This window comes from Onychostoma macrolepis, chromosome 13 (assembly GCF_012432095.1).
Source record: "Onychostoma macrolepis isolate SWU-2019 chromosome 13, ASM1243209v1, whole genome shotgun sequence".
NCBI classification, from domain to species: Eukaryota; Metazoa; Chordata; class Actinopteri; order Cypriniformes; family Cyprinidae; genus Onychostoma; species Onychostoma macrolepis.
In genome coordinates this window covers 1,241,178-1,262,109 of record NC_081167.1, presented here as the reverse complement: position 1 = coordinate 1,262,109, position 20,932 = coordinate 1,241,178, and the positions used below count along the sequence as shown (strand labels likewise).

The window sequence follows — 20,932 nt, the reverse complement described above, 5'->3', positions numbered from 1 at the left end:
AAGTTATTACAAACACTCGATGGTGGTTTGAAGTGAGTTCTGAGTAAAAGTGTACTATTAATCTCATAAATTGTCTTATGAAGCATGATGCTAATATTAGCTCTAATGCAGCTGCAGAACAGGTCCAATTCTTCTTCATAATGCATTTTGTCATAATACTTCATGTAAGGTCACAAGAAAATGTTTTGTTGTATTTATTTAGATATACTTTTGATAATAGTTGGGTAAATGTATACTGGGATTGAAGCGATGTGGCTTGGTAAATGTTTTATTGCCAGTATAAAGGCTGATAATGGCTGAATAAAAACAAAAGAATAATGATAAAAGAATAATATGGATTATGTCTCATACCTGGCGGAAGTGTGAAAGGTTCTGTTTCCTTAAACTAGTTTGTCATACATTTCTTTATTTCAACACATTTACAGGTAAATCCTAGTATTTTAAATTTGTGATTAATCATGATTAATCACAGTCCATGACTGTGATTAACGCAATTACATTTTTTAATCAATTGACAGCACTACTATAAACATATCACTACTATAAACATCCCCCACAGCTTGGTGCTCGGATCCCCCGGCTCCACTACATGCCTCCAAGCCTGTGACTCCACCAAGGTCCGTCATCTTTTAGTCTCCACCAGGCTCCCCCATTCCTCCTGCTCCATCTTGGTCCATTGCTACCCTGGCTTCACCATGGACTTCTGGGCCCGTATTAATCAAGTTTCTCAAAGTGTCATTTTAGTTTTAATTCATGAATTTTACTCCTACTTTCAAACTTGAGTATAAAAGCATGTTATCAAATTTCTTAAAGCTAAGAATCACTTTTACTCTCCAAGTTATTTAAGACAGCTCGAGAGATCCCTCAAGTGGTTAGGAGTTGCCAGTAGGGGCTTTTTCTTATCAGCACTGGTTAATGTTGAGTTGAACTTGCCTTTTATAACATGTTTCCACTGTTCAACTAATTCAGCAAGCAGTAGCACTTCTTCCTCCCACCAGTTTGGTTTTCTTTTGGAATCCATGGTGGCTGATTATATCATAAAATATAGGCTATATATAGGCATGTCAGTTTATAGTTGTGCCGATAGACAATAGTATCGTGTCAGAGATATTATCTGTTGCTGATTCCTTTTATGATAGCAAGACTATTATTATTATTATTATTTATTGTCCGTCAAAAATACAGTAGGCACCTATCTTTAGTGATGCAGCGCGGAGATTCTTCAGAAACATGCTGCGGGGCGGCTGGTATAAACACAAGCATTGACTAGAGTGGTCGTGATCAGCTCCAGTGGCCGTGTTGGAGCCGTAAAGTGCCGCAGACGTGTGCAGTCAGTGTATTCATCATACAGCTTCGCTGATTATAATGGGAGTGTTTTTTAAAATGCATAATAATCATGCTAGACTGAAGCCAGTTATGATGTTCTTCGGTAATGTAAATGTTCTTTGCTCATTTGCTGTAGCTGTTTTTTTTTTGTTTTGTTTTTTAAACTGAGGAAATTATAATTAGTAACTTACAATGTTTCTATAAAAATGTTATCATGTTAAATACAAATTCAGTCATATTAAAAACATTAGGCTGCTTTTAGCCTTACACTAGAGTTGGTGCACTTTCCGGCAATGAAACTAGGTAGGCTAAGTTTAAATAATTGTAAAAATTATATCTCACAGGCTGACGATAAGATGATATGACAATTGAGCAAGCACATCGCCCAACACACTTGGTCAGTTAACAGCACACTGGTTTAAAATATGTAATTAACACATGGTGGTAATTTTGGTGGTAATATGCATATTGTCAAATATATTGTCAAATGTGTTGAATGTAAACTCTTCATGGGAATGTCACCATTCAATGTGAATTTATCTGAGAATATTATAAATGAGAAAATCTATTCAGTGATTGGACCATGTTATCATCCAAAATCCCATTTGTGGCACAGCAAAGTGTTGTGAATCATCTATAAGACTGACACTTAAGATTTAGTCCTACACTTCACCTAAATTATGACTGAGATGCTTGATAACTCACTTTTAAGTGCAGTTTTGAACCAAGATTTTTTTTTACACTTAAGTCAATTCCTAGCAGTGTTCTTAGCAGTGTTCTTGTAATTCTTAGAGGCTTGATAAATACGGGCCCTGCTCACTTATCTGCATTCCTGTTCTTACCATTCAATAATCCCTGCTTCTGAGTTCATTTTCTGTTTCTGCCTCTGAGTTACCATGACATAGCTCGGCATAGCATGGCATAACCTCCTGAGCCTTTTAGTATTAATTTTCCATACCCTACCTGCCTGCCAAAGGCATATTATTATTATTATATTTTTTTAAGTTAGCATACGCCTTCTAAGAACTGAGTCTGATTTGTATTTATTTTCAATAAAGGTTTACAACAGCAATCAAATTATTTTTATATAATCTAATGCCTATATGGCATTAGGGAACAAATCAAAAGCAAAACTTCCACTCTTAATTATTACTTCTTATATGACAAGCAAACTGAAAGACCAATGTGTCATCATTCAAAAAATGTTTGCTTAAGATTCATAGCTCTACTTGTAACTAATAATCCATATAGTCCATGGAAATACTGCAATAATAATTAATTTGTTTACACTGTCTCACTTGATGTGTTCTCAGTTAAACAGCTAATGTTGAATCAGAAATGATACACACACAAATACTGACATGCATGAATAAAAACAGGTATTTTCCAGCGTCAGTGTAATTGTTTACAGTCACTGTATTGTTCCAAATATAAGACAACCCTGATTATATGACAACCTCCCCTTTTTCAAGATGTACCTTTTCGGAAAAGGCTTTTTGAAGAAAAAATCTTGTCTTGACCTAATTAATCCAAAATATTAGTCCTAAACTACTTTTTGTTAATACAATTAAAAGGTCACACTTTATTTTAAGATCCAGTTCTTACTATTAACTCCTAATTACTGCTTATTAATAGATAGTAAGGTAGTTGTTAAATTTAGGTTTTAGGTAGGATTAGGGATCTACAGTATGGTAATGCAGAATATGTGCTTTATAAGTACTAATAAACTGCCAATATGCTAGCAATAAACATGCTAATAAGCAGATTGTTAATTGTGAGAATTGGTCCCTATACTAAAGGGTAACCAATTAAAACAATTAAGTTGGTATTATCCATCAGTCATTTAAAAATATACAAAATAACAGTGAAAATAAAGCAGCATTTTGGGGTTACAGAAACAACAGTTACCATGGTAAATACACAATAATAACATAAACTGTTAATGAAACATATGGAAATTGCTCCTGGTTAATAGAATGGACATCATACCTGCATGCAAATCCTTCCTAGATAGTACATGTTACGTAATTTATTGGTACTTTTTGGCAATTTCATCATTTACCAACATAACTATGAAGTTGCACGCTCATACTTTCTTTTGAGCTTTATTTATAATGAAGTGATATACAGCGTGCACCACCTCATTAGCACAAGCACAGCATAATGGCTGACAAGACAGGAAAGTTATTTTTCTGAGGTGAGAGAGACTTTACTTTGTAACAAGCTACAAAAATAAAGTTACTGTAGAATAATGACACTGACATACAGCCTGACAACATCTTATCTGACCGCAGATACTGAATCAGAATGGTGTGTATATCTCTGACTTTTTTCTCAGCTTTCAGGCATGTCTTCAAAATAAAAGTCTTGTATCATAAAAACATAGATGTTGTTTCTTTGACTGCACCAGTTGAGAAATACTGGGCTAGAAGGCAGTATCATAATAAACAGTAGTGGGTCGCTATTTGTATAGTGTATATGTATAACGTGTAGAAGTATAATTGACAAGTAAAAGTCTAGACCCTGAATATAAGATGACCTCATAATTTCCAAGAAAAAAACTAAACACTATCTTATATTCAGAACAATACAGTATTTCTGAGAAATAATGTATTTTGAGGAAGAGGATGAGCCAGCTATTTGTGTATTTGCAGTGTATGTTATGTAAGGTTATTGTATTTGTATGGTTATATAATTTTTTGTATATATAGAACCCCCTCGAAAATGAGATGCTATATCTCAGTGGGTTATCCTTTCAATCAATAAATTTAAATATTTACCCTTTATGGAAAAGAAACATGCCCATTCAGAGGAGAAATTTTGTAATGTGTGATTTGTTATGTGAATTACAAGTATTTTTGTGTTCTTCAGCAAATGATTGTTGGTGTATTTTTGTCCATCTAAAAACAAACCCATATATGAGTGATAGATGTGGTGTTGTGGGTTGGGTCTGTATGGGCCACCATTGTACAGATCCTGGAACTTCTGCTGGAGTAGAATAACATCTTATAATAGCACATTCAGAGGATCTGTAACTCTAGATCAAAAGGGGACATACTGTGCTACTGGTGCATATATACAGTCTTAATGATTGAATCATGAACAGCCCCAGTGACCAGCAACAACCCAACAATGAAGTCATTAAATAGGTCTTGAGAGGACAAGAAAGCAAAAGAGTGGAAAAGAAACAGAGGCCATACCTTGGTCGCCCATCATCAGGTGTGCCAGACCTTAAAGGAAAACAAGAGCACAGTCAGCAAAGAATATAGGCCTGAGTAAACTGGGACCATGTAATCAACAATGCTGGAGAATGCGATTAGGAAAAAAAAAACATTTATTTTCTTTTGTCTTGAATATACTGTATGTAGTCACAATTTGACAGAGATACAAAACTTGAATTGTATAAAAGCCACCCAAGATTGCATTATAGTGTTTTCCCCTAAGTAGCAGGTGTCAGTGGCGAGAGGTGACATTTTTAAACGGGTATGTTGAGTGCTAAGATAAAGATTCCCCCCTCCTCATTGGCTTAAAGGATGCACTCAAAGATGGAAACACCGTGGCAGATGTCAATTTAAAAGTATGCACATTTCCTACATTATTTGTAAATGAAATTCATCTCCAATCCTTCTTCTATAGGCTATCGTTTCAGGTTTATCCAAAGTTATTCGAATGCTATAAAAACATATAGCTGATTTTCCAAGTAAAAACTGCCAAATTATGTTTACACGTAGTTACGCTATGATACTGTACATAATATTCAGAGGGTGGGGAGAAGGGGGATTCCCCCCTTCTATACACTGTATATATCTGCATAGACTGAATGATTTTTTTTTTAATTCCCATGAACAGGAGTTAAAAAGTTCTTAAAAAGTCAAATAAAACCTCAGATCTTTACAACACAAAAAAGCACAAAAAATCCCAGTATTTTAAAATTTTTTCCCCCCAGTAAATAGGAGTTAAAACTCCCACCCAGGTAACACTACTCCAATAACAGACCAGGTAAATGGCAAAAATAATATCTTTAAAATATTGCCAAGTAACATGGCAAACAACAATAAAACCAGAGAAGGACTTCAGCTGTAAACGACAGAAGCATACGGAAAACATAGGTTAAAAAAAAAATGTGTTCAACATGTTCTGAGGATTTTGTTTCCTCTTCTTTTCCCTAATCTTTGTTATTTAAAATTTTATAGACCCTTTTCTGTTAGTAAACAATGTGACGTTTTTCTGTGGGCGGGGCTTAGCTGGAGGCAGAAAGATTCCACTGACCGCTTCACTAACGCTAGCTATGAAGTTTGTTTACCTTGTTTTTTAACAATGGCTGGAGAAAATCCAATTTTACCTGCATATGTAAGGTCACTCACTGTGCAGGACCATTATTGTTATTTAAATAAGTTAACTTTAACGGACAAAGTCAGATTGGCCGACCCTATGCTCATTGATGGACGATCTGACAGGATTACCTCCGACTGAGTGACTCGTTAGAGAAACCTAACGAGTAGTAAAGAGAAACTCACCTGTGTCTATCTAGTCATGAAGATGTACATTTCAACTTCAGCAGGCTATTTTTACAGCTAAACGTTACGTGAGAGTGAACTGCATGGGCCAAAATACAAAAAGTTAAACATTCAATGTGATGATATATTATTTGAAGATGTATGTAACTTATCATGGCCAAATAGTTATTTTAAAATATATACATCCTGTAAATTATGTAAGTTAAATTTACAATACTTTACATACAGTACATTTAAAGGAAGATGTGAATATTTTCTAGAAATAAAAATTCCAGAAATTAATTTTGAACTTTCTGTATTTGATTATTCTTTCTTACTAAGTTCTTAGAAAGTCCAGCCACTATCAATCACAACAATTACAGATGATTAAGCATATACATCGTCAGTTTGTTGTTTTACACACATGCACACAGACATTATTTCATAGTTGTGAGATGCATAATAAATCTTTAGACACGTAACAGAAACCATAATCCATAACAACAAAAGACAATACTTTATTTAACCTTTTCTGATAAGAAGTGTGCGCTGCAAACGCGAGCATTTCTGACGATCGTTTCTGTCCAGTCCGCTCGTTTTATCGCGTTTAAACACAGCTATTGTCGGTTTTTGTCTGCGAGTGGCAGCAGGTATGCGTTAAAATTTCAAATTGGAGCCTGTACTACATCGATTCTTGCATCCAACATCACAACAAGATGATATTTTAAGCTCCTTATGTAGCCGAATCTGCGCTGATTTGAATAGGCCGCCTCCAGTTTTCCGTTTGTTTTGCCTCCAGCTAGCGCTGTGACGTAATCGTGACGTTGGCGCAAAAAGGGTCTATATACATTTTTATAATTTTTATTTAGTTGTCTATTTAAGGCATTAAGTGCAAATAGCATATTTTCTTATGATAGATACTATTTACACTAAGTTCAAATAGCTGTATTTACACTGTTAAAAGATTTTCTGCTATTTATACTACTTATTGCAAATAGTGGCAATTATCTGCACCTCAGTATTGTAGTACATTATAAAACGCAATAATAACGTATTGAGTGTAAATTATAATTTTAATTCAAATTATTAAATGGATGCCACCTTATTGGGACAATAAACCCCTCCCTACCCCTACCCGATACTCTATTTTCAACTTTCTGATTATTTCCTTCATTTTTATTTAAAATAAATGCCTTTCCAATGCGATATGAGATTTGAAAAGGGAGGGAAAAGTTTGGCAAAAGGTGGGTTCGAACTTGGGTCGATCACATCAAAAAGCTTAATGTGTAATAACATGTGGAGCGCATATGAGAGGGCGGTTTCTGTGCGGAATGCCGTGATTGGTTTAATAACACTCACTGTGTGGATCATAGGGGTGGGCGATATGAGCTAAAATTCATATCACAATATTTTCCACTCTCCAGACGATATCGCGATATGAGGGGGAAAAAAATTGGAATCACATTTTAGTAGACCTTAGTTAAATTAGAGGTAAAATATGTATTTTAACCTTATATAACTAGAAAAAAAAAAAAAAAACATGATTTCAAGATCTAAGGCAAAAATAGAGTGGTCTGACTTTAGATGTGTGAAATTATGCTACATAAGACACCTGCACAAAAGAAAAACAGCAAATGGACTGAAAGAATATGCAAATTCACTCTCTGACAGCAGATGGCGCTTATTGCCTCAATTTAGCGTTGTAGTTTAGGTGAATAAAGGTGAATTACTGCTGTAAATAAAGCTGCTCTGCACTGCGCTTATGAACACGGAGGAAAGAGAAAAAGAAAATGCCATCTAAAGTTTTCTGAAGAGAGTTCCCTTCAGATACTTATTCATATTAACCTCCGAAAAGTCGATCGTGTGTTTGGAGCAAAAACTATCCGGTTCTGATTTATGTCCGATCAAGCGGTGCATCGCTCTCTCTCTGATGAGATCTCATCCATGTTTCAAATGTTTGTGAGTATATTTCATATTCTCTCGTGCTCCAAACATGAACCAGCACCTTGTTCGCGCTAGGGGTTGAACGACTTCTGATTTTTTAAAGTCGACTTTTATGTGAAGAAAGTCGATTCAAAGTCAACTAGTAGCTGATGACGTCATTAATGAACAAATAAGTCTGGAGCTGTGACAAACACATTATGGCATATGACACAGTGCCGCCCACATGGCTATTGCTCCTATAACAGCTTATTTTTATCAGTTCTTTTGTCTTTATATTCGTTATATTTCTCAGTTCTAAATCAGATACAGATAAAGTTGCACAGTAAAGATTACATTCATATGAATGCATTAGTGAGAGCGATTGCGTGTGTGAATTAATTCTACCTGGCAGCTACTCTCTACTAGTAATGAAGCTGTGGGATTTAGTTAATAAGAAATATATGCTTGAACTTTTCAGTTTCTAAGCTATTTTACTGAGAAATCGCAGAACGGTGTTGACAATACATTTCCGCGCTAAACGATTCTGTGCACGTGCGATCTGTGCGTGATGTACGCGCTACTGTCTGAAGCCTATGTGTGCGCGTTACAGAGCAGCAGCACATTATATTAGAATGGCGATTAACTGACCTGTACTATAAGCTGTTTAAAACATGCATTCTCCCGTTCAATTTCGAGCATCCAGTAATATAATCACACATGTCTTGTGGAGCGCTTTCAGAGTATGCATTTAATTGTCATTTTAACTGTTTGGAAACGGAGCATAAATGTGGAAGTCCTTCAGAGATTTCTTATACTGTTGCGCCCTCTATAGGACCAGCGACTAGTCGACGTCAAGCTTAAAGCGTCATGGCAGAGCATTAAAGTCGACTAGTTGGTGCAACCCCTAGTTCGCGCACATATCATGTCTTCTTCAAATTAAATCTGCGCAAATAAGGACGCTGATACGGCGGTACATCTGATCATGAATGCAATGACGCAATGGATTATTGTGATACACAGCAAACAATGATAGTGCCCGAAAATCCAAAGAAGTGTCAGTCCTCTGTCGTATGTGTCTTGTGTTCCCGCCTCTTGTGTCCTTTTTTGATTTGCTAACTGTCCTTGTTAAGTGTGATTATTAGTAAATTCCGTCCAGCTGTGTTTTAGTTATTATCTGTGATTATCCCTTTTATTTAAGACTGTATTTTGAGTTATCCTCGTCTCCTCGTTCCTCCCTGCTGTGTGCACCGTGACAAGAAGAGTAAACAAAAAGTAACGATGCCTTTATTCTTTCTGTTTTAAATATATTTTAATATTCATCTGCATGTATAATGAGCAGTGTTAATTTCCTTGTAATTTCCTTGTAATTTCATCATAATCTTCGTCAACGGCATTTTTTCACTGACGACAACGAGACGATAACGAACTAAAACTCTTTTTGAATGACAAAAATCATGACGTAAATTTATTGACATTTACGTCAACGAATAAAAACGAGACGAAAATGTTAGGAAGGGACGATTTGGGAAGAGATTCATTCAAAACGAATCTGCTGCATAGGAGGTTAGATGCGAACATATGAACCGGCGGGACATAAGCTAAAATACACTTGCTGCACGGCGCATAAAACGTTCAAAAATGTCAATATGTGGGAATAAGAGAAGAGCAGGCATATGGATAAATCTGACGACGCAAGAGAGAACTCAATTTGGTCTGGATTTCTGAGCGCAGACACTGAAGCATACACACACAGAAAGCACACACAGCACACGAGTACTCTTTCATGTCGCATGAACGTAGAAATACACACAAAATGATGTCGAAATGTCCGTTTTGACGAGTATTCACGTAAAGACAGTTGATTACGTCTTAAGTGAACATAAACAGTAGGGAGAACGTGTATCAGTACATTGCATCCATTGCTAGGGTGACCATACGTCGTGACCATACTCTTTTCCCCGGACATGTCCTCTTTTTGGGCCTAAAAAAATGCATCTGGCCGGGATTTTTAAATCGCCCAAAATGTCCTAGCCTGGTAATACCAAACTCTGCTACTTCGCTTTGCTTCGTAGACAGAGTCTGGAAGGGCATAATTGACAAGCGTTTACTTTCTCGTGGGGCGGGCGCTTGTCTGAAGTTTAAAATCATTGGTGTACCCGTAAGCCAATCACATAATTACATAAGGGTTGGTTATGACGTATGTAATCCGCCGGCTCAGCCGCCTCGAACTTCCGCTGTAAACACAGGTATGCGGAGAAAACAAAACCATCGGGCGAAATACCGGAATGAAGATGGCTGTGAACGACTTTTGCAGATTATGTGAAGTAAATCTACTCCTTGCCGAACTTTGGCCTCCCCAGTTTCTCGCTGAGGATCGGTAACAGTTGATAAATTAAACTTTTCCCAAAACCTGTCGGGAGTAGGGCCACAACATCACCTCCATTCAAAATGTGAACCAAACACTCTTCTTGTTCGGGCTTCGGTTGGCAAATGCCGGGAATATTCTCCACAACAGAGCGAATAGCATCCTGTGTCTCCATGTCCGCTATTGTTTTAGATTTCCCTCACCTAAACTACAATCTTAAATTCGGCGCTTAGCGTTTGCGTCACGGCTCTCAGCCCGCCCTCTGTTCGCTGGTTGGCCGGCTGCTGCGGAGCCGGAGATAATCTGGGAGATGGTTTGCTATATCAGACTGAGTACAGAAGCGAAATGAAATTGAGCGGAAGTACGAAGTCTGACGTAGTCAGGCTAAAAATGTCCGGGATTCAGCTTTTGTTTTCAGTCGGCATTCATTGTGTGCGTTTTTGTATTAGAGCCCTGCGCAGGGCTGTTTTCTGAATGCCACTCCAGCTGAATTTCTGACCATTACCGCCCGCTCACGCAAACATTATAATACTGCATATCATTGCGATCATGCGCACTCTGTTATAAAGGGAGCACATCTTACATCTTCAAATTAGCTGGGTCCCAGTCGGGCCCCAGATATCATGTCTCCAGTTGCAACTCCTCCCTTATGGGTCCCACATGGGTGTGTTGGCTGGGTCATATCTGCCTCCTGCAGCCTGTGTTGGATGCAGGGTTGCCAAATTCGCATTTTTTTACCCACATAATTGGGCTACTTTGAAGCTGTTGCGGCGGTTTTAGTTTTCCCTGGGTTAAATGTTTGAAATATTGCATAAAATGCATTTGTCTGAAATGTTTGTAGCTATTGAAATATTTGGCATTCTACCTATGATAAAACTGTGCAAGATGTTAAGTTTTGTGAAGGATGGCCACTGTTAGGACGCCTTTTAGCTGTGTTTATGATCAATCTGCATAAGGGTGACTGTAAAATATTTATTTTAGGTAAGGAATACGGTATGGTCACTGGGCTACTTTGGGGGCTTTTTAACACCCTTAAACTGACTTCAACTTGACTGAATCACTTTAGTAGCCCTAAAGATGAATCTAAATTGATTTATAGAAATAAATATGTCTGCTGAAAAAAATGAAGAATATGGTAAACAAGTTGTTATAAAGAATGTATAATTAGCCTATATAACCATTGGTATTTCATTAAAAAGAAGACCATGTTTTTGTTCTTTATGAGAAGTGGTTTTATTTAATTTTAACAAAGGCATGTTGTGTGTCACCGCAGTTAAATCGCAGTCTATAATCATAAAACCTTAATATCAAACCTATATAATGAGTTTGGAAATTTTAGAGAAATGCACTGTAACTAAACCCATTAGATATTAGCCGACTAAATTTACTGTAGATTTAGTCGACTAAAATCTTATGATAACTATTAACTAGACTAAAACTAAAAACAATTCAGATGACTAAAATTAAATGGCATTATAGTCAAAAGACTATGACTAAAACTGTGTTGTAGGTCTGTGTTTTATTGGTTGTTTTCTACATTCCCACTTTTCCACAATTTTACACGCCCATTTCTGGAGTCTTTTTCAGATCTAAGGTGTGAAAGACCAATGCTGAAACAGGGGGGGTTTATGACCCTTTAACAAGTGTCTTTTTTCAGTGTTGACTACCCCAATCACACGTTGATGGGCGTAGTTAGTGTCAATAGCCTCGGCCAACAGGGCAGGCTATTTGCACTTAGTGTAAATAGACACTCCGTTATTTTAATTTACCACTTCGGCATGTTGACAACGCATATCTTCAACATTGTCTATGACCAAAAATGTAAGATATGTTTTCAGTGGACTTTTAAAATTTGCTTTGCTTTAGAAAGCATGAAAATAGATCTGGCAGCAATAGCACATTTTTCCACTTGGGCGAGCGCTTCGCGGACAGCTTACCTTGCACATGAAATCACCCGCATGCCAGCAAATCTCTGAAAATGCACAACAATCCACTGGTTAAGTGTTCTTATGAACGGTGTGATGCAGGACTCCCTTATCCTTGGAATGACCTTGAGTGGCTGATTGCTTTTTAAAAATGTGGATGCGAAAATATGCGAAAAGACACCAATGCTCTTTTTTTGTAATAGTCCAACTATGAACTGTTTATAGTTGCCAAGCAACATAGAAACTTGCAAAATGTACATAGAATGTGCGGCACTGGTGTGTGTTTATCAGCAGCGACCTTGAACTTGTATATTATCCAGTCAGAAACAGTTCTGGATGAACACTCACAATTTATTTCCCTTATTAGGAAGAAAAAATACTGTATTTCTACTTACAGTATCTGTCAGCTCCTTAAGCTTTTGCGTGGATCTGCATGATATTTACATGAAAAATATAATTTACGGTTTGTGGTCTTCCATTCACTCGCCACCAGAGGTCACTTTTGCATTATTTTGACTCTCACACTACACAGACTGTTACATGTCACTCCAGACTACATTTCCCAGCAGCCATTTCACTAATCACACACTCACCTGAAACCAATCACACCCACTATATAACACCCACTCGGATCCTGATCAAGTTGCCGAGTATTGTCTAGCATTTATCGCTCTCCCAGTGATAGCTACTTTACAGAGCCCTTCCGTGTTTTCTGAGTCTAAGTCTAGTTTATCCAGTTTATTGCCTGAGTCATTTGTATCTTGATCCTAGCCTGTGCATCTCGTTTCTTGTCTGATCTCTGCCTGCCTGAAGTTTATAGCCTGCCTTGGATCTCTCTTTCTTGGATCTGCTCTTGTATCTTGCCCGTGCCATACCAGTTTTCAGTTGTTTGACCCTGCCTGTGTTTTGACCAAGTCTCTGTTTAATAAAAGCTTGCATATGGATCCGCACACCTCTCGTCTCATTTGCCCCATTACAGTATCATATAATGAAGCACAACTTATTACATTTAGATGTTAAAAGAGTACAGATATGAGATATATTACCTTTTCAAGTTTTGCCCCTAAGCAACAGACAAAGTACTTACCGACTTTTTGTTGTTGTTGTTCAAATGCTATGCATGATGCATGCTGTGCAGTCCTGAGTCATACTGACAGTAAACAGATGTCCTGTTCTACAAACATACAAAAATGTATGTTTTGTACAAATACTTTCATGAGACCAGGCTGATGACTGTGGTGTAATTATGTCAGATTTTATGTTTAATCAAAGATCTGGCTACATGAGTTATCTTCCTCCTTGTGCTCAAAGTGTCTCTGCCACCACAAACAACAATATGCTCTAGTTCACAGTGTGTATGAGAGTGTTTGATTTATCGGCAGCTCTCTCTATTTGATTCTCTTTTCTGATAAATTGTTTACTCCCCACAGGAGAAGGCAAGTCTCATCTCAACGGGGTGTCTTTTGAATCCAAAATCTGGCAATCTGTGGCTGCAAGGGTCAGGCCGAACGTACTTATTTAAGACTTATTTAGGAATCCTGTAGGATCCTTTTAAGATTGATTAGAATTCATGGTAACACAAATGCATCCATCTATTCTTCAAAGCTGCTTGTCCTCTCTAGGGTCGCCGGAATGCTGGAGACTATACATATGAAGAAGAAATAGCTGTGATAGTACCTGACCTGAACTAGATTAATTTACATGAATTCTGCTTTCTTCAAATATAAACATTTGAAGCATTGAGTAAAAGATAAAAGTATATAGATCATATAGATCTGATGGTGATGATCCGCTTCAAGTCGAACAAGCCTAATGATTCAATGGACCATTCATAAAGAACCATTTACTACTGAATGAATCAGCCATTTGAACGAATCAAATGAATGAATAAATGACTCGATGTCTTAATCATGAATACATTTACCACCACCTACTGTCAGTTTTAGTTATTATTTAGAGTATCATTTCATTAAAGAAATAATTTCGTATTTCCATTGTAATAATAATAAAATTAATAAAATTAATTATTAAAGGTATAGTTCACCCACCCAAAAATGACAATTGTGTCATCATTTACTCACCCTCATGGTCCAAAAGAGTATATGTAATCAATTTTATCAAACAAAATATTTCTTGCTGAAACTACTTTTTGTAATGTATGTTTGATACTTTACACAACAATGACTTTAAATTAGCTTTTTGGAAGTAATATCTCCAAATAATTTGCGGTTAATTAAATTAATTAATTAATTGCCACATCATGTAATTAATTAGATTAAAATTGTTAATCACATGTGTGTGTGTGTGTGTGTGTGTGTGTGTGTGTGTGTGTGCACTTGTACAGCTATCTTTGTGAGGGCCGGTTTGAGTTTTAGACCATCGGAGTGAGGACAATCTTGTAAAGTGAGGACATTTTGGCCGGTCCTCACTTTCTGGGACCCCTTTAAAGGCCTGTTTAGCCTGTAAAGGGTAGGTTTAGGCTAAGGGTTTGGGTGAGGTACTTAGTTCTGAAGGGTAGGGTTAGGGTAAGGAGCTAGAGATTGCATTGTGTCAATGTATGTCCTCACAAAGATAGCTATACAGAGTTGTGTGTGTGTGTGTGTGTGTGTGTGTGGGCATAAAATTCATCTGAAAGAGAGATGTTGGGTAAAGGTTGTATATAATATGATTTTTGATATCTAGAATTACAACGCAGAGCATCAAAGTAATTATTTTAGCAAAGAGATTGGTTTGTGTGAGATAGAGACAGTCTCCCAAATCCTTTAATCCTTATATCTGATCAAAGTAATGTAAAAGCTTTTAAATAATTTAATGGAGAGTTCAAATTTCAAATAAGCAGCATTCTGCTTTTAAAAAAATATATATACTAGATAAACAGACAAGCAGTTCAATGCCTCATCTTGTTTATTTATGTAAATATTGATCTAACTTACAGAATGTTTTCTCAGTTCTTAAAAAGTAAAATAAAACCTCAGATGTTTACAACACAAAAAAGCACACAAAATCTCACACAAAGGAATTTACTTCTGAGTCACCAATATTAACTAAAATATAAGCATAATTAACTAGTTTTCAAATTGACGACTGGTCATTTTACTAGGTATCCAGTAATTATTGAATATGTTATACTTACCGAAGAATAACAAACTACTGATCAACTACTAAGTTGTTACACATCACAAAATGAACACACACACACACAACAGTCTTGGCTGTGTACTACAAGACAATTGGCAATGGTCAATCTATGACAGATGAGACATGAATATGGTCATGCAGCCTAAGTTAGTACTTGGATTTGATACAGGCAAAGCATGACCTACCTAATGGTCCAAAGAACTCGCAAACCAACTGAATTCCTTAGAAGCTGTAAAATGATTTTGAGTTGTTTGGGGTCTTCTGATCACTTTATAATAAGACTCTGATTTCAGTCTTTATGATATAAAGGTAAACAACAATGACGTTGATACTGTCAACAGTACATGCATTACCTACTCTGTTCTTTACACACACACACACACAAAATAAAAGAAATATTAATTAGCTGTTAGTATATCATTACAAGCAAGAATGAAAGAAAGAAATCTGGTCAATATCTGTGAATGCATGTTATAAACATTTGAAACTCTGTCTATTGTTCTGAAGTTGCTGTAGAAATGAGTGCATGAATCATATTGTTTTAATGTCCTGGGCTGAAAATGGACCCCAATCCAGCCCTGAATCACTGTGTTATACATCATGATAAATAATGAAGAAATGTAACACAGAAACATATAAATTCTCAGAAACTGCTTGTAGCTTTGTGCTGTGCTGTTCCATTCTCTGATAGCACTCGTACATCTCTGAGACGTCTATTTGATGTCTGCATTTACATCTGCAAGACGTATTTTTTAGGCTGTTTGCTCATCTGCAATACGTCTATAGGACGTCTCCTTTTAGATGTCAAATAGACGTCTATTAGATGTCTTTAAGATGTTTATGATTTAGAATGTATGTAAAACTGACATCTTACAGATGTCTGTCAGATGTTTGTAGACAGCAGATGCTTTCCAGATCAACAGATCTTTAACAGACATCTTGCAGACGTACGTGTGCTATCTGGGTTCAGTCTGAAGGGGAATTAAAATCACATTCTGGAATTGTCAAATGTGTAACTTCAAACTGTTTTATGAAGATTACTATAAAAGTAAAACTTCATCGCACTGATTAATCTTTGTTAATGTTATGAGTGAGTGCAGTGAGTTTTGCATAGACAAACACTGAAACCGACATACAGAAGTCCTTAATTTGTCATCTTTACTTCCACATTCTTTTGACAAGCAGTTCAGTGAAGAAGAACAATTTAAATTTATAGACAGAAACATAAATTTAGAAACAGAAAACTTTCAACACAGAATTATCCTGATCTTCCATTTTGTTAAGCTATAGCAACTGTCAGTAAGTGTGATTTTAAAAAGTGGGGTAACACTTTGTTTTAAGCATCAATTCTCACTGTTAACTAGTTGGTTATTAGCATGCATATTATTAGCATATTGGCTGTTTATTAGTACTCATAAAGCACATATTAATTAGGGATGCAGTGATTCGATAATCAGTATCTGTATTGGTCAGACGAGACCGATCCAAATCCGATATTGTGCGTAAACTATTCTTTGTTATTGTGAAGCCCCACGAAAGGCACATAAATATTATAAAGCACCATAAAGTTATCATATGCATGCACTACATTTCAAGTGTTCTGAAGCCGTTCCATAGTTTAATGTGAGGTAAAGATGAATATTTAAGTTGTTAAATTCAAGTTCACGTAAACTGTTCTCTACGCTGCGGCTGTCTGTCATCCTCCAATCAGCATTCAAACTGCACATTGCATTCAGTTACGACAGTCAAGACGATGAAACTCTCACCAAGAGCAGAGTAACTGACATTTAAAACTGTTAAAAGAAAAGGCTCAATTAACTATCTCACAGATATAATATACTATGCATCAGTATCTTTTCGCTTTGTGTTTTGAACTTTTCTATGCAGAGTGCTGTGCGCTGTGACTCCGTGTTGCTTCAAGGGCATCATTCTGCGCACGGGATGCTCATAAACGCTTTGTGTTGCTCTGTATTGGAGTCTTTTTATATTATAATACTTTTGCACAATGAAAGATTAAAAAATGAAATTAAAGATTAATAGCCTTTCTTTTTCTGTCCTATCTATCATATGTTGCTGCCTTCATGAGAATTGGTCCCCAAACTAAACTGTGACCAAAAACAAAAGTGACAGTGAAGTTCCATAAAACATATGCCATGACGTGATATTGGTAACAGAGACTTTCCCATCGATACACAACCTTAAGCCAAGGTAGTAAAAAATAACTGTTTTATATTTTATAAGAAAATGCAATTAGTGTTAAGTATAAGACTCACTTCCCTGATATTGGATATGGCTTGAAGATTTTAGATTTATTTGTATTCTAAGAACATTTTCAGAGAAGTTCCCCCACACGGAACTCGAGCTGCATCGAAACTCTATGGGAGCACCTTACCGTAAAGCAGTAAGCTTCTGCTCTTCAGTAGCGCGTTGTGTGTGTCTGTGTTCAAGCATTACTAGTGAGTCAGTTTGCCTCTGTTAGTGAGATATTCAAATGTCTAAGTGTAAAAAAAACAAACCGTCAAGCAAGCGGCGCTTCAAGTGTAATTTTCCCTTAAGATCGCCCTTACGTTTCCCTTACAATTAAGGGCGTTGCATAAAATATACCTTAAATGACATTAAGGCTTTCTTTAGGTGAAACGTCATAAACCCTTAGAATTTCTCTTAAGTGTCCCTTAAAGCCCATTAAGTGTTGCATAAAGTCCCTTAACTGTCATTTCCCTAAGTATACCGTAAGGTATGGAAAATGTCACCTTAAGTGTTACACAGCGAGCAGATTCAATCCTAAAGTCTTCTGCAAGACACAATCGGCCGATTTATAACAGATTTTAATTTAGGCATTTATTCACATTTATCGAATTACATACAGCTAATAGCTCAAACGTGAATGCGTCATGTGATAACACATTTATATTCTATAATATTTTATTCCTGGATTTTCCTACATATTACCTGGGAGATGACTTGAAAAACACACATGAAAAATATATTTTTGCAATCGTGTGTTTATTGTGTTTACATTTCTGCTTTTTATTCAGTTTAGCTGCAGCGATCGCTGCTGTATTCCATCATAAGATACTTCTATGTGAATGTGTCTGGATTGGACTTTCAGCTCGACAGCGCCTACCGGCTTCAAGTATGAATGAAAAATACACTGCATAGGAGTGTTTAGCGCTTCATAATGTTCACATCACCTCGTTTTGGATATGAATAAAATGACTCTTGTCTCTTTGCATTTAAATATAGATTTATTCACATTAGTCCCTGAAAATGTTATGTTTCTGTGAAAACACCACATTTACATTACTGCATTACTGCATTTACATTACACTTCATTAACAAATAACGTGTCCATGGCAACAGTAGATTTTTTTTAAAACGGCAAAACCTGGGTTGCTGTCGTGAAATACTAAGGGAATGGTTTAAGGGATTGTATGCAACACCCTTAAGTCATTCCCTTAGGTAAGGGGAAATCATGCCTTAAGTGTCATACTTAAGGGAAAACTTAAGGTGCTTTATGCAACTGGGCCCTGGGCCTTCCTTTCTTTCCCGACCTCCACACTTGAGGTATCAAGGTCGTGGAACATGCCATATCCATCCCAGCTCTTCAGCCGTAGTGTCTCTATCTACTCAAACATTATAGGGCTGAGTGAGCAGGGATATGGGGCGATGTCCCAGGTGGAACAGAGGCTTGTCAGTTATCTGTACCCTGATTATGCATCATCCCTGAAGGCCCCGAGCTTTTCCACTAAGCTGCTTAAAGCTACATCAGCACTGGTGGGTAAAGTTTATATGGCAGCAGGTCAGGCTGCACACTATAGCTGTATTCCAGGCATACCAAGCTGACCTGCTTAAGGACCTGGATGAGGGCGAGGAGATAGATTCCGATGCAGTTGCGTCGGGCCACAGATCTCTCTCCATGCTACCAAGGAGACGGCCAGAGCCATTGGCAATTCTATGGCAGCCTTGGTAGCCACAGAGAGACATCTATGATTGAATCTGTCCGAGTTGCAAGATAAGGACAGATTCTTCCTCCTGGACGCTCCGCTTTTACCTTCTGGCATCTTCGGCAATGCAAAAAACACTCTTGTTGAGAGGTTTCAGGAGGCGAGGAAGCAGACGGCAGAATTCCAGCGCTTTGTCCCTCATCGCTCCCAGGTCCCCCCGGCTGCTGGGTCATCCAGCTCCTTGTACCACCTAGCCCAGAAGCAGAGCGTAGTTTTGTGTACTCCCCTGCAGAAAGACTGGGAGTTGACATGCTCTCTCTGTCGGGGACCTCCGGTACTTCAGGGCACAGCGGTCTCCAGCGAGCACGGTTCTCATTTGCCGCCCGACAATGGTATGGCACAAGAATGCTCATCCCCTCCAGCAGGGGCAATAGAGTTGTTAGGCTGGTCTTTCCCTGCCTGTCATCCACTTTAGGGCACCGGAGTGACTACTCTAGCCCCACCAGAGGCCAGCCTCAAGAGGCTGGTTCCCTTAGTAGACTTTGTGGCAGCGTGGAAAACAAATGTCTCTCAATGGGTCCCGCAGACTGTAGAAAAAGGCTACAGAATCCAGTTTGGTTCTCACCTGCCTCATTTCAATGGGGTTGAGCAGAGCAGACTCTGGTAATGGAACAAGAAATAAACACTTTCTTGAAGAAGGAGGCCATAGAACATGTTCCTCTGCTCAAGAGAGAGTCCGGGTTATACAGCCAATACTTAATTGTTCCGAAAAAAGGGTTGTGTCCGATCATAGATCTGTGTCTGCTGAACCGTGCTATCAAACACTTTCGGTTCAAGATCCTCACTATCAAACAGATTGTGTCTCAAATCAGGTTTTTGCTTGATTTTCCAGCTCAGAGGACCACTTATCTTGGCATGGTGTGGGATTCAGTGATCATGCAGGCATGTCTGTCTCCTGCTCGTATTGAATTTATTCTCACAGCCATAAAAAGAATGAGAGAAGGCCAGTCACTCACTGTCAAACAGTTTCAGAGACTGTTAGGTCTAATGGCAGCTGCGCCCAATGTGATACCTTTTAGCCTGCTGTACAGGCTGCTGGCCTTTGCAGTGGTAGCTCGAGACCAAGGGGTTCCCGGCACAAGAAAACAGTGCAAAACTTTTCCTGAAGTGGAAACTTTTCACTTCTTGGTGCGGACAGTGACCGCAAGACCCAGTCAACTGCCCAGTTGATACAGTTCTGGAGTTTCTGCAGGAGTGTTTCTCCGCAAGGTTATCTACCTCCATGCTGAAGGTGTACATGGTGCCCAAAGCTGCTTACCATGCCCTCTGGGTGGTCAGTCATTGGGAAGAGACCCACTCGTAACTCGTTTCCTCTGTGGCACGCTGAGGCTACCAACCTGGGACCTGGCAGTGGTTCTGGAGGGCCTGTGCAATGCCCCCTTTGAACATATTGAGGAAGGTCCAGTCAAGTTCCTGACCTCAAAAACTGTTTTTCTACTTGCTATTTAATCCCTTAAGAGAATAGAAGACCTTCAGGCACTCACAGTCACCTTCATGCCTGGAATTTGCCCCTGGCATGGTCAGAGCCTTCCTCCATCCTAGACCTGGGTATGTCCCTAAAGTGCCCACTAACATACCAAGACCCATAGTGCTGCAGGCCTTCTGTCCTCCACCCTGACCAGGAAAGGCTGAACTTACTGTGCCCAGTAAGAGGACTAGGTCCAAAGAGCTGCCCTGTGCCGTAAGTCAGATCAGCTGTTTGTCTGCTTTGGTGGGCCCAAGAAAGGTTCCCTGCCCTCCAAGCAGATGCCGAGC

General features: G+C 38.1%; 1 protein-coding gene across 1 annotated transcript in view; it reads right to left on the bottom strand.

The window, feature by feature from the left end:
• nrxn1b (neurexin 1b) overlaps positions 1-20,932 on the bottom strand; it is a 159,830-nt gene that overhangs the window by 130,250 nt on the left and 8,648 nt on the right. The window contains exon 2 of the mRNA XM_058795417.1: positions 4,527-4,556. Coding sequence (XP_058651400.1) covers positions 4,527-4,556 — 30 coding nt within the window. The remainder of the gene's footprint in view (positions 1-4,526; positions 4,557-20,932) is intronic.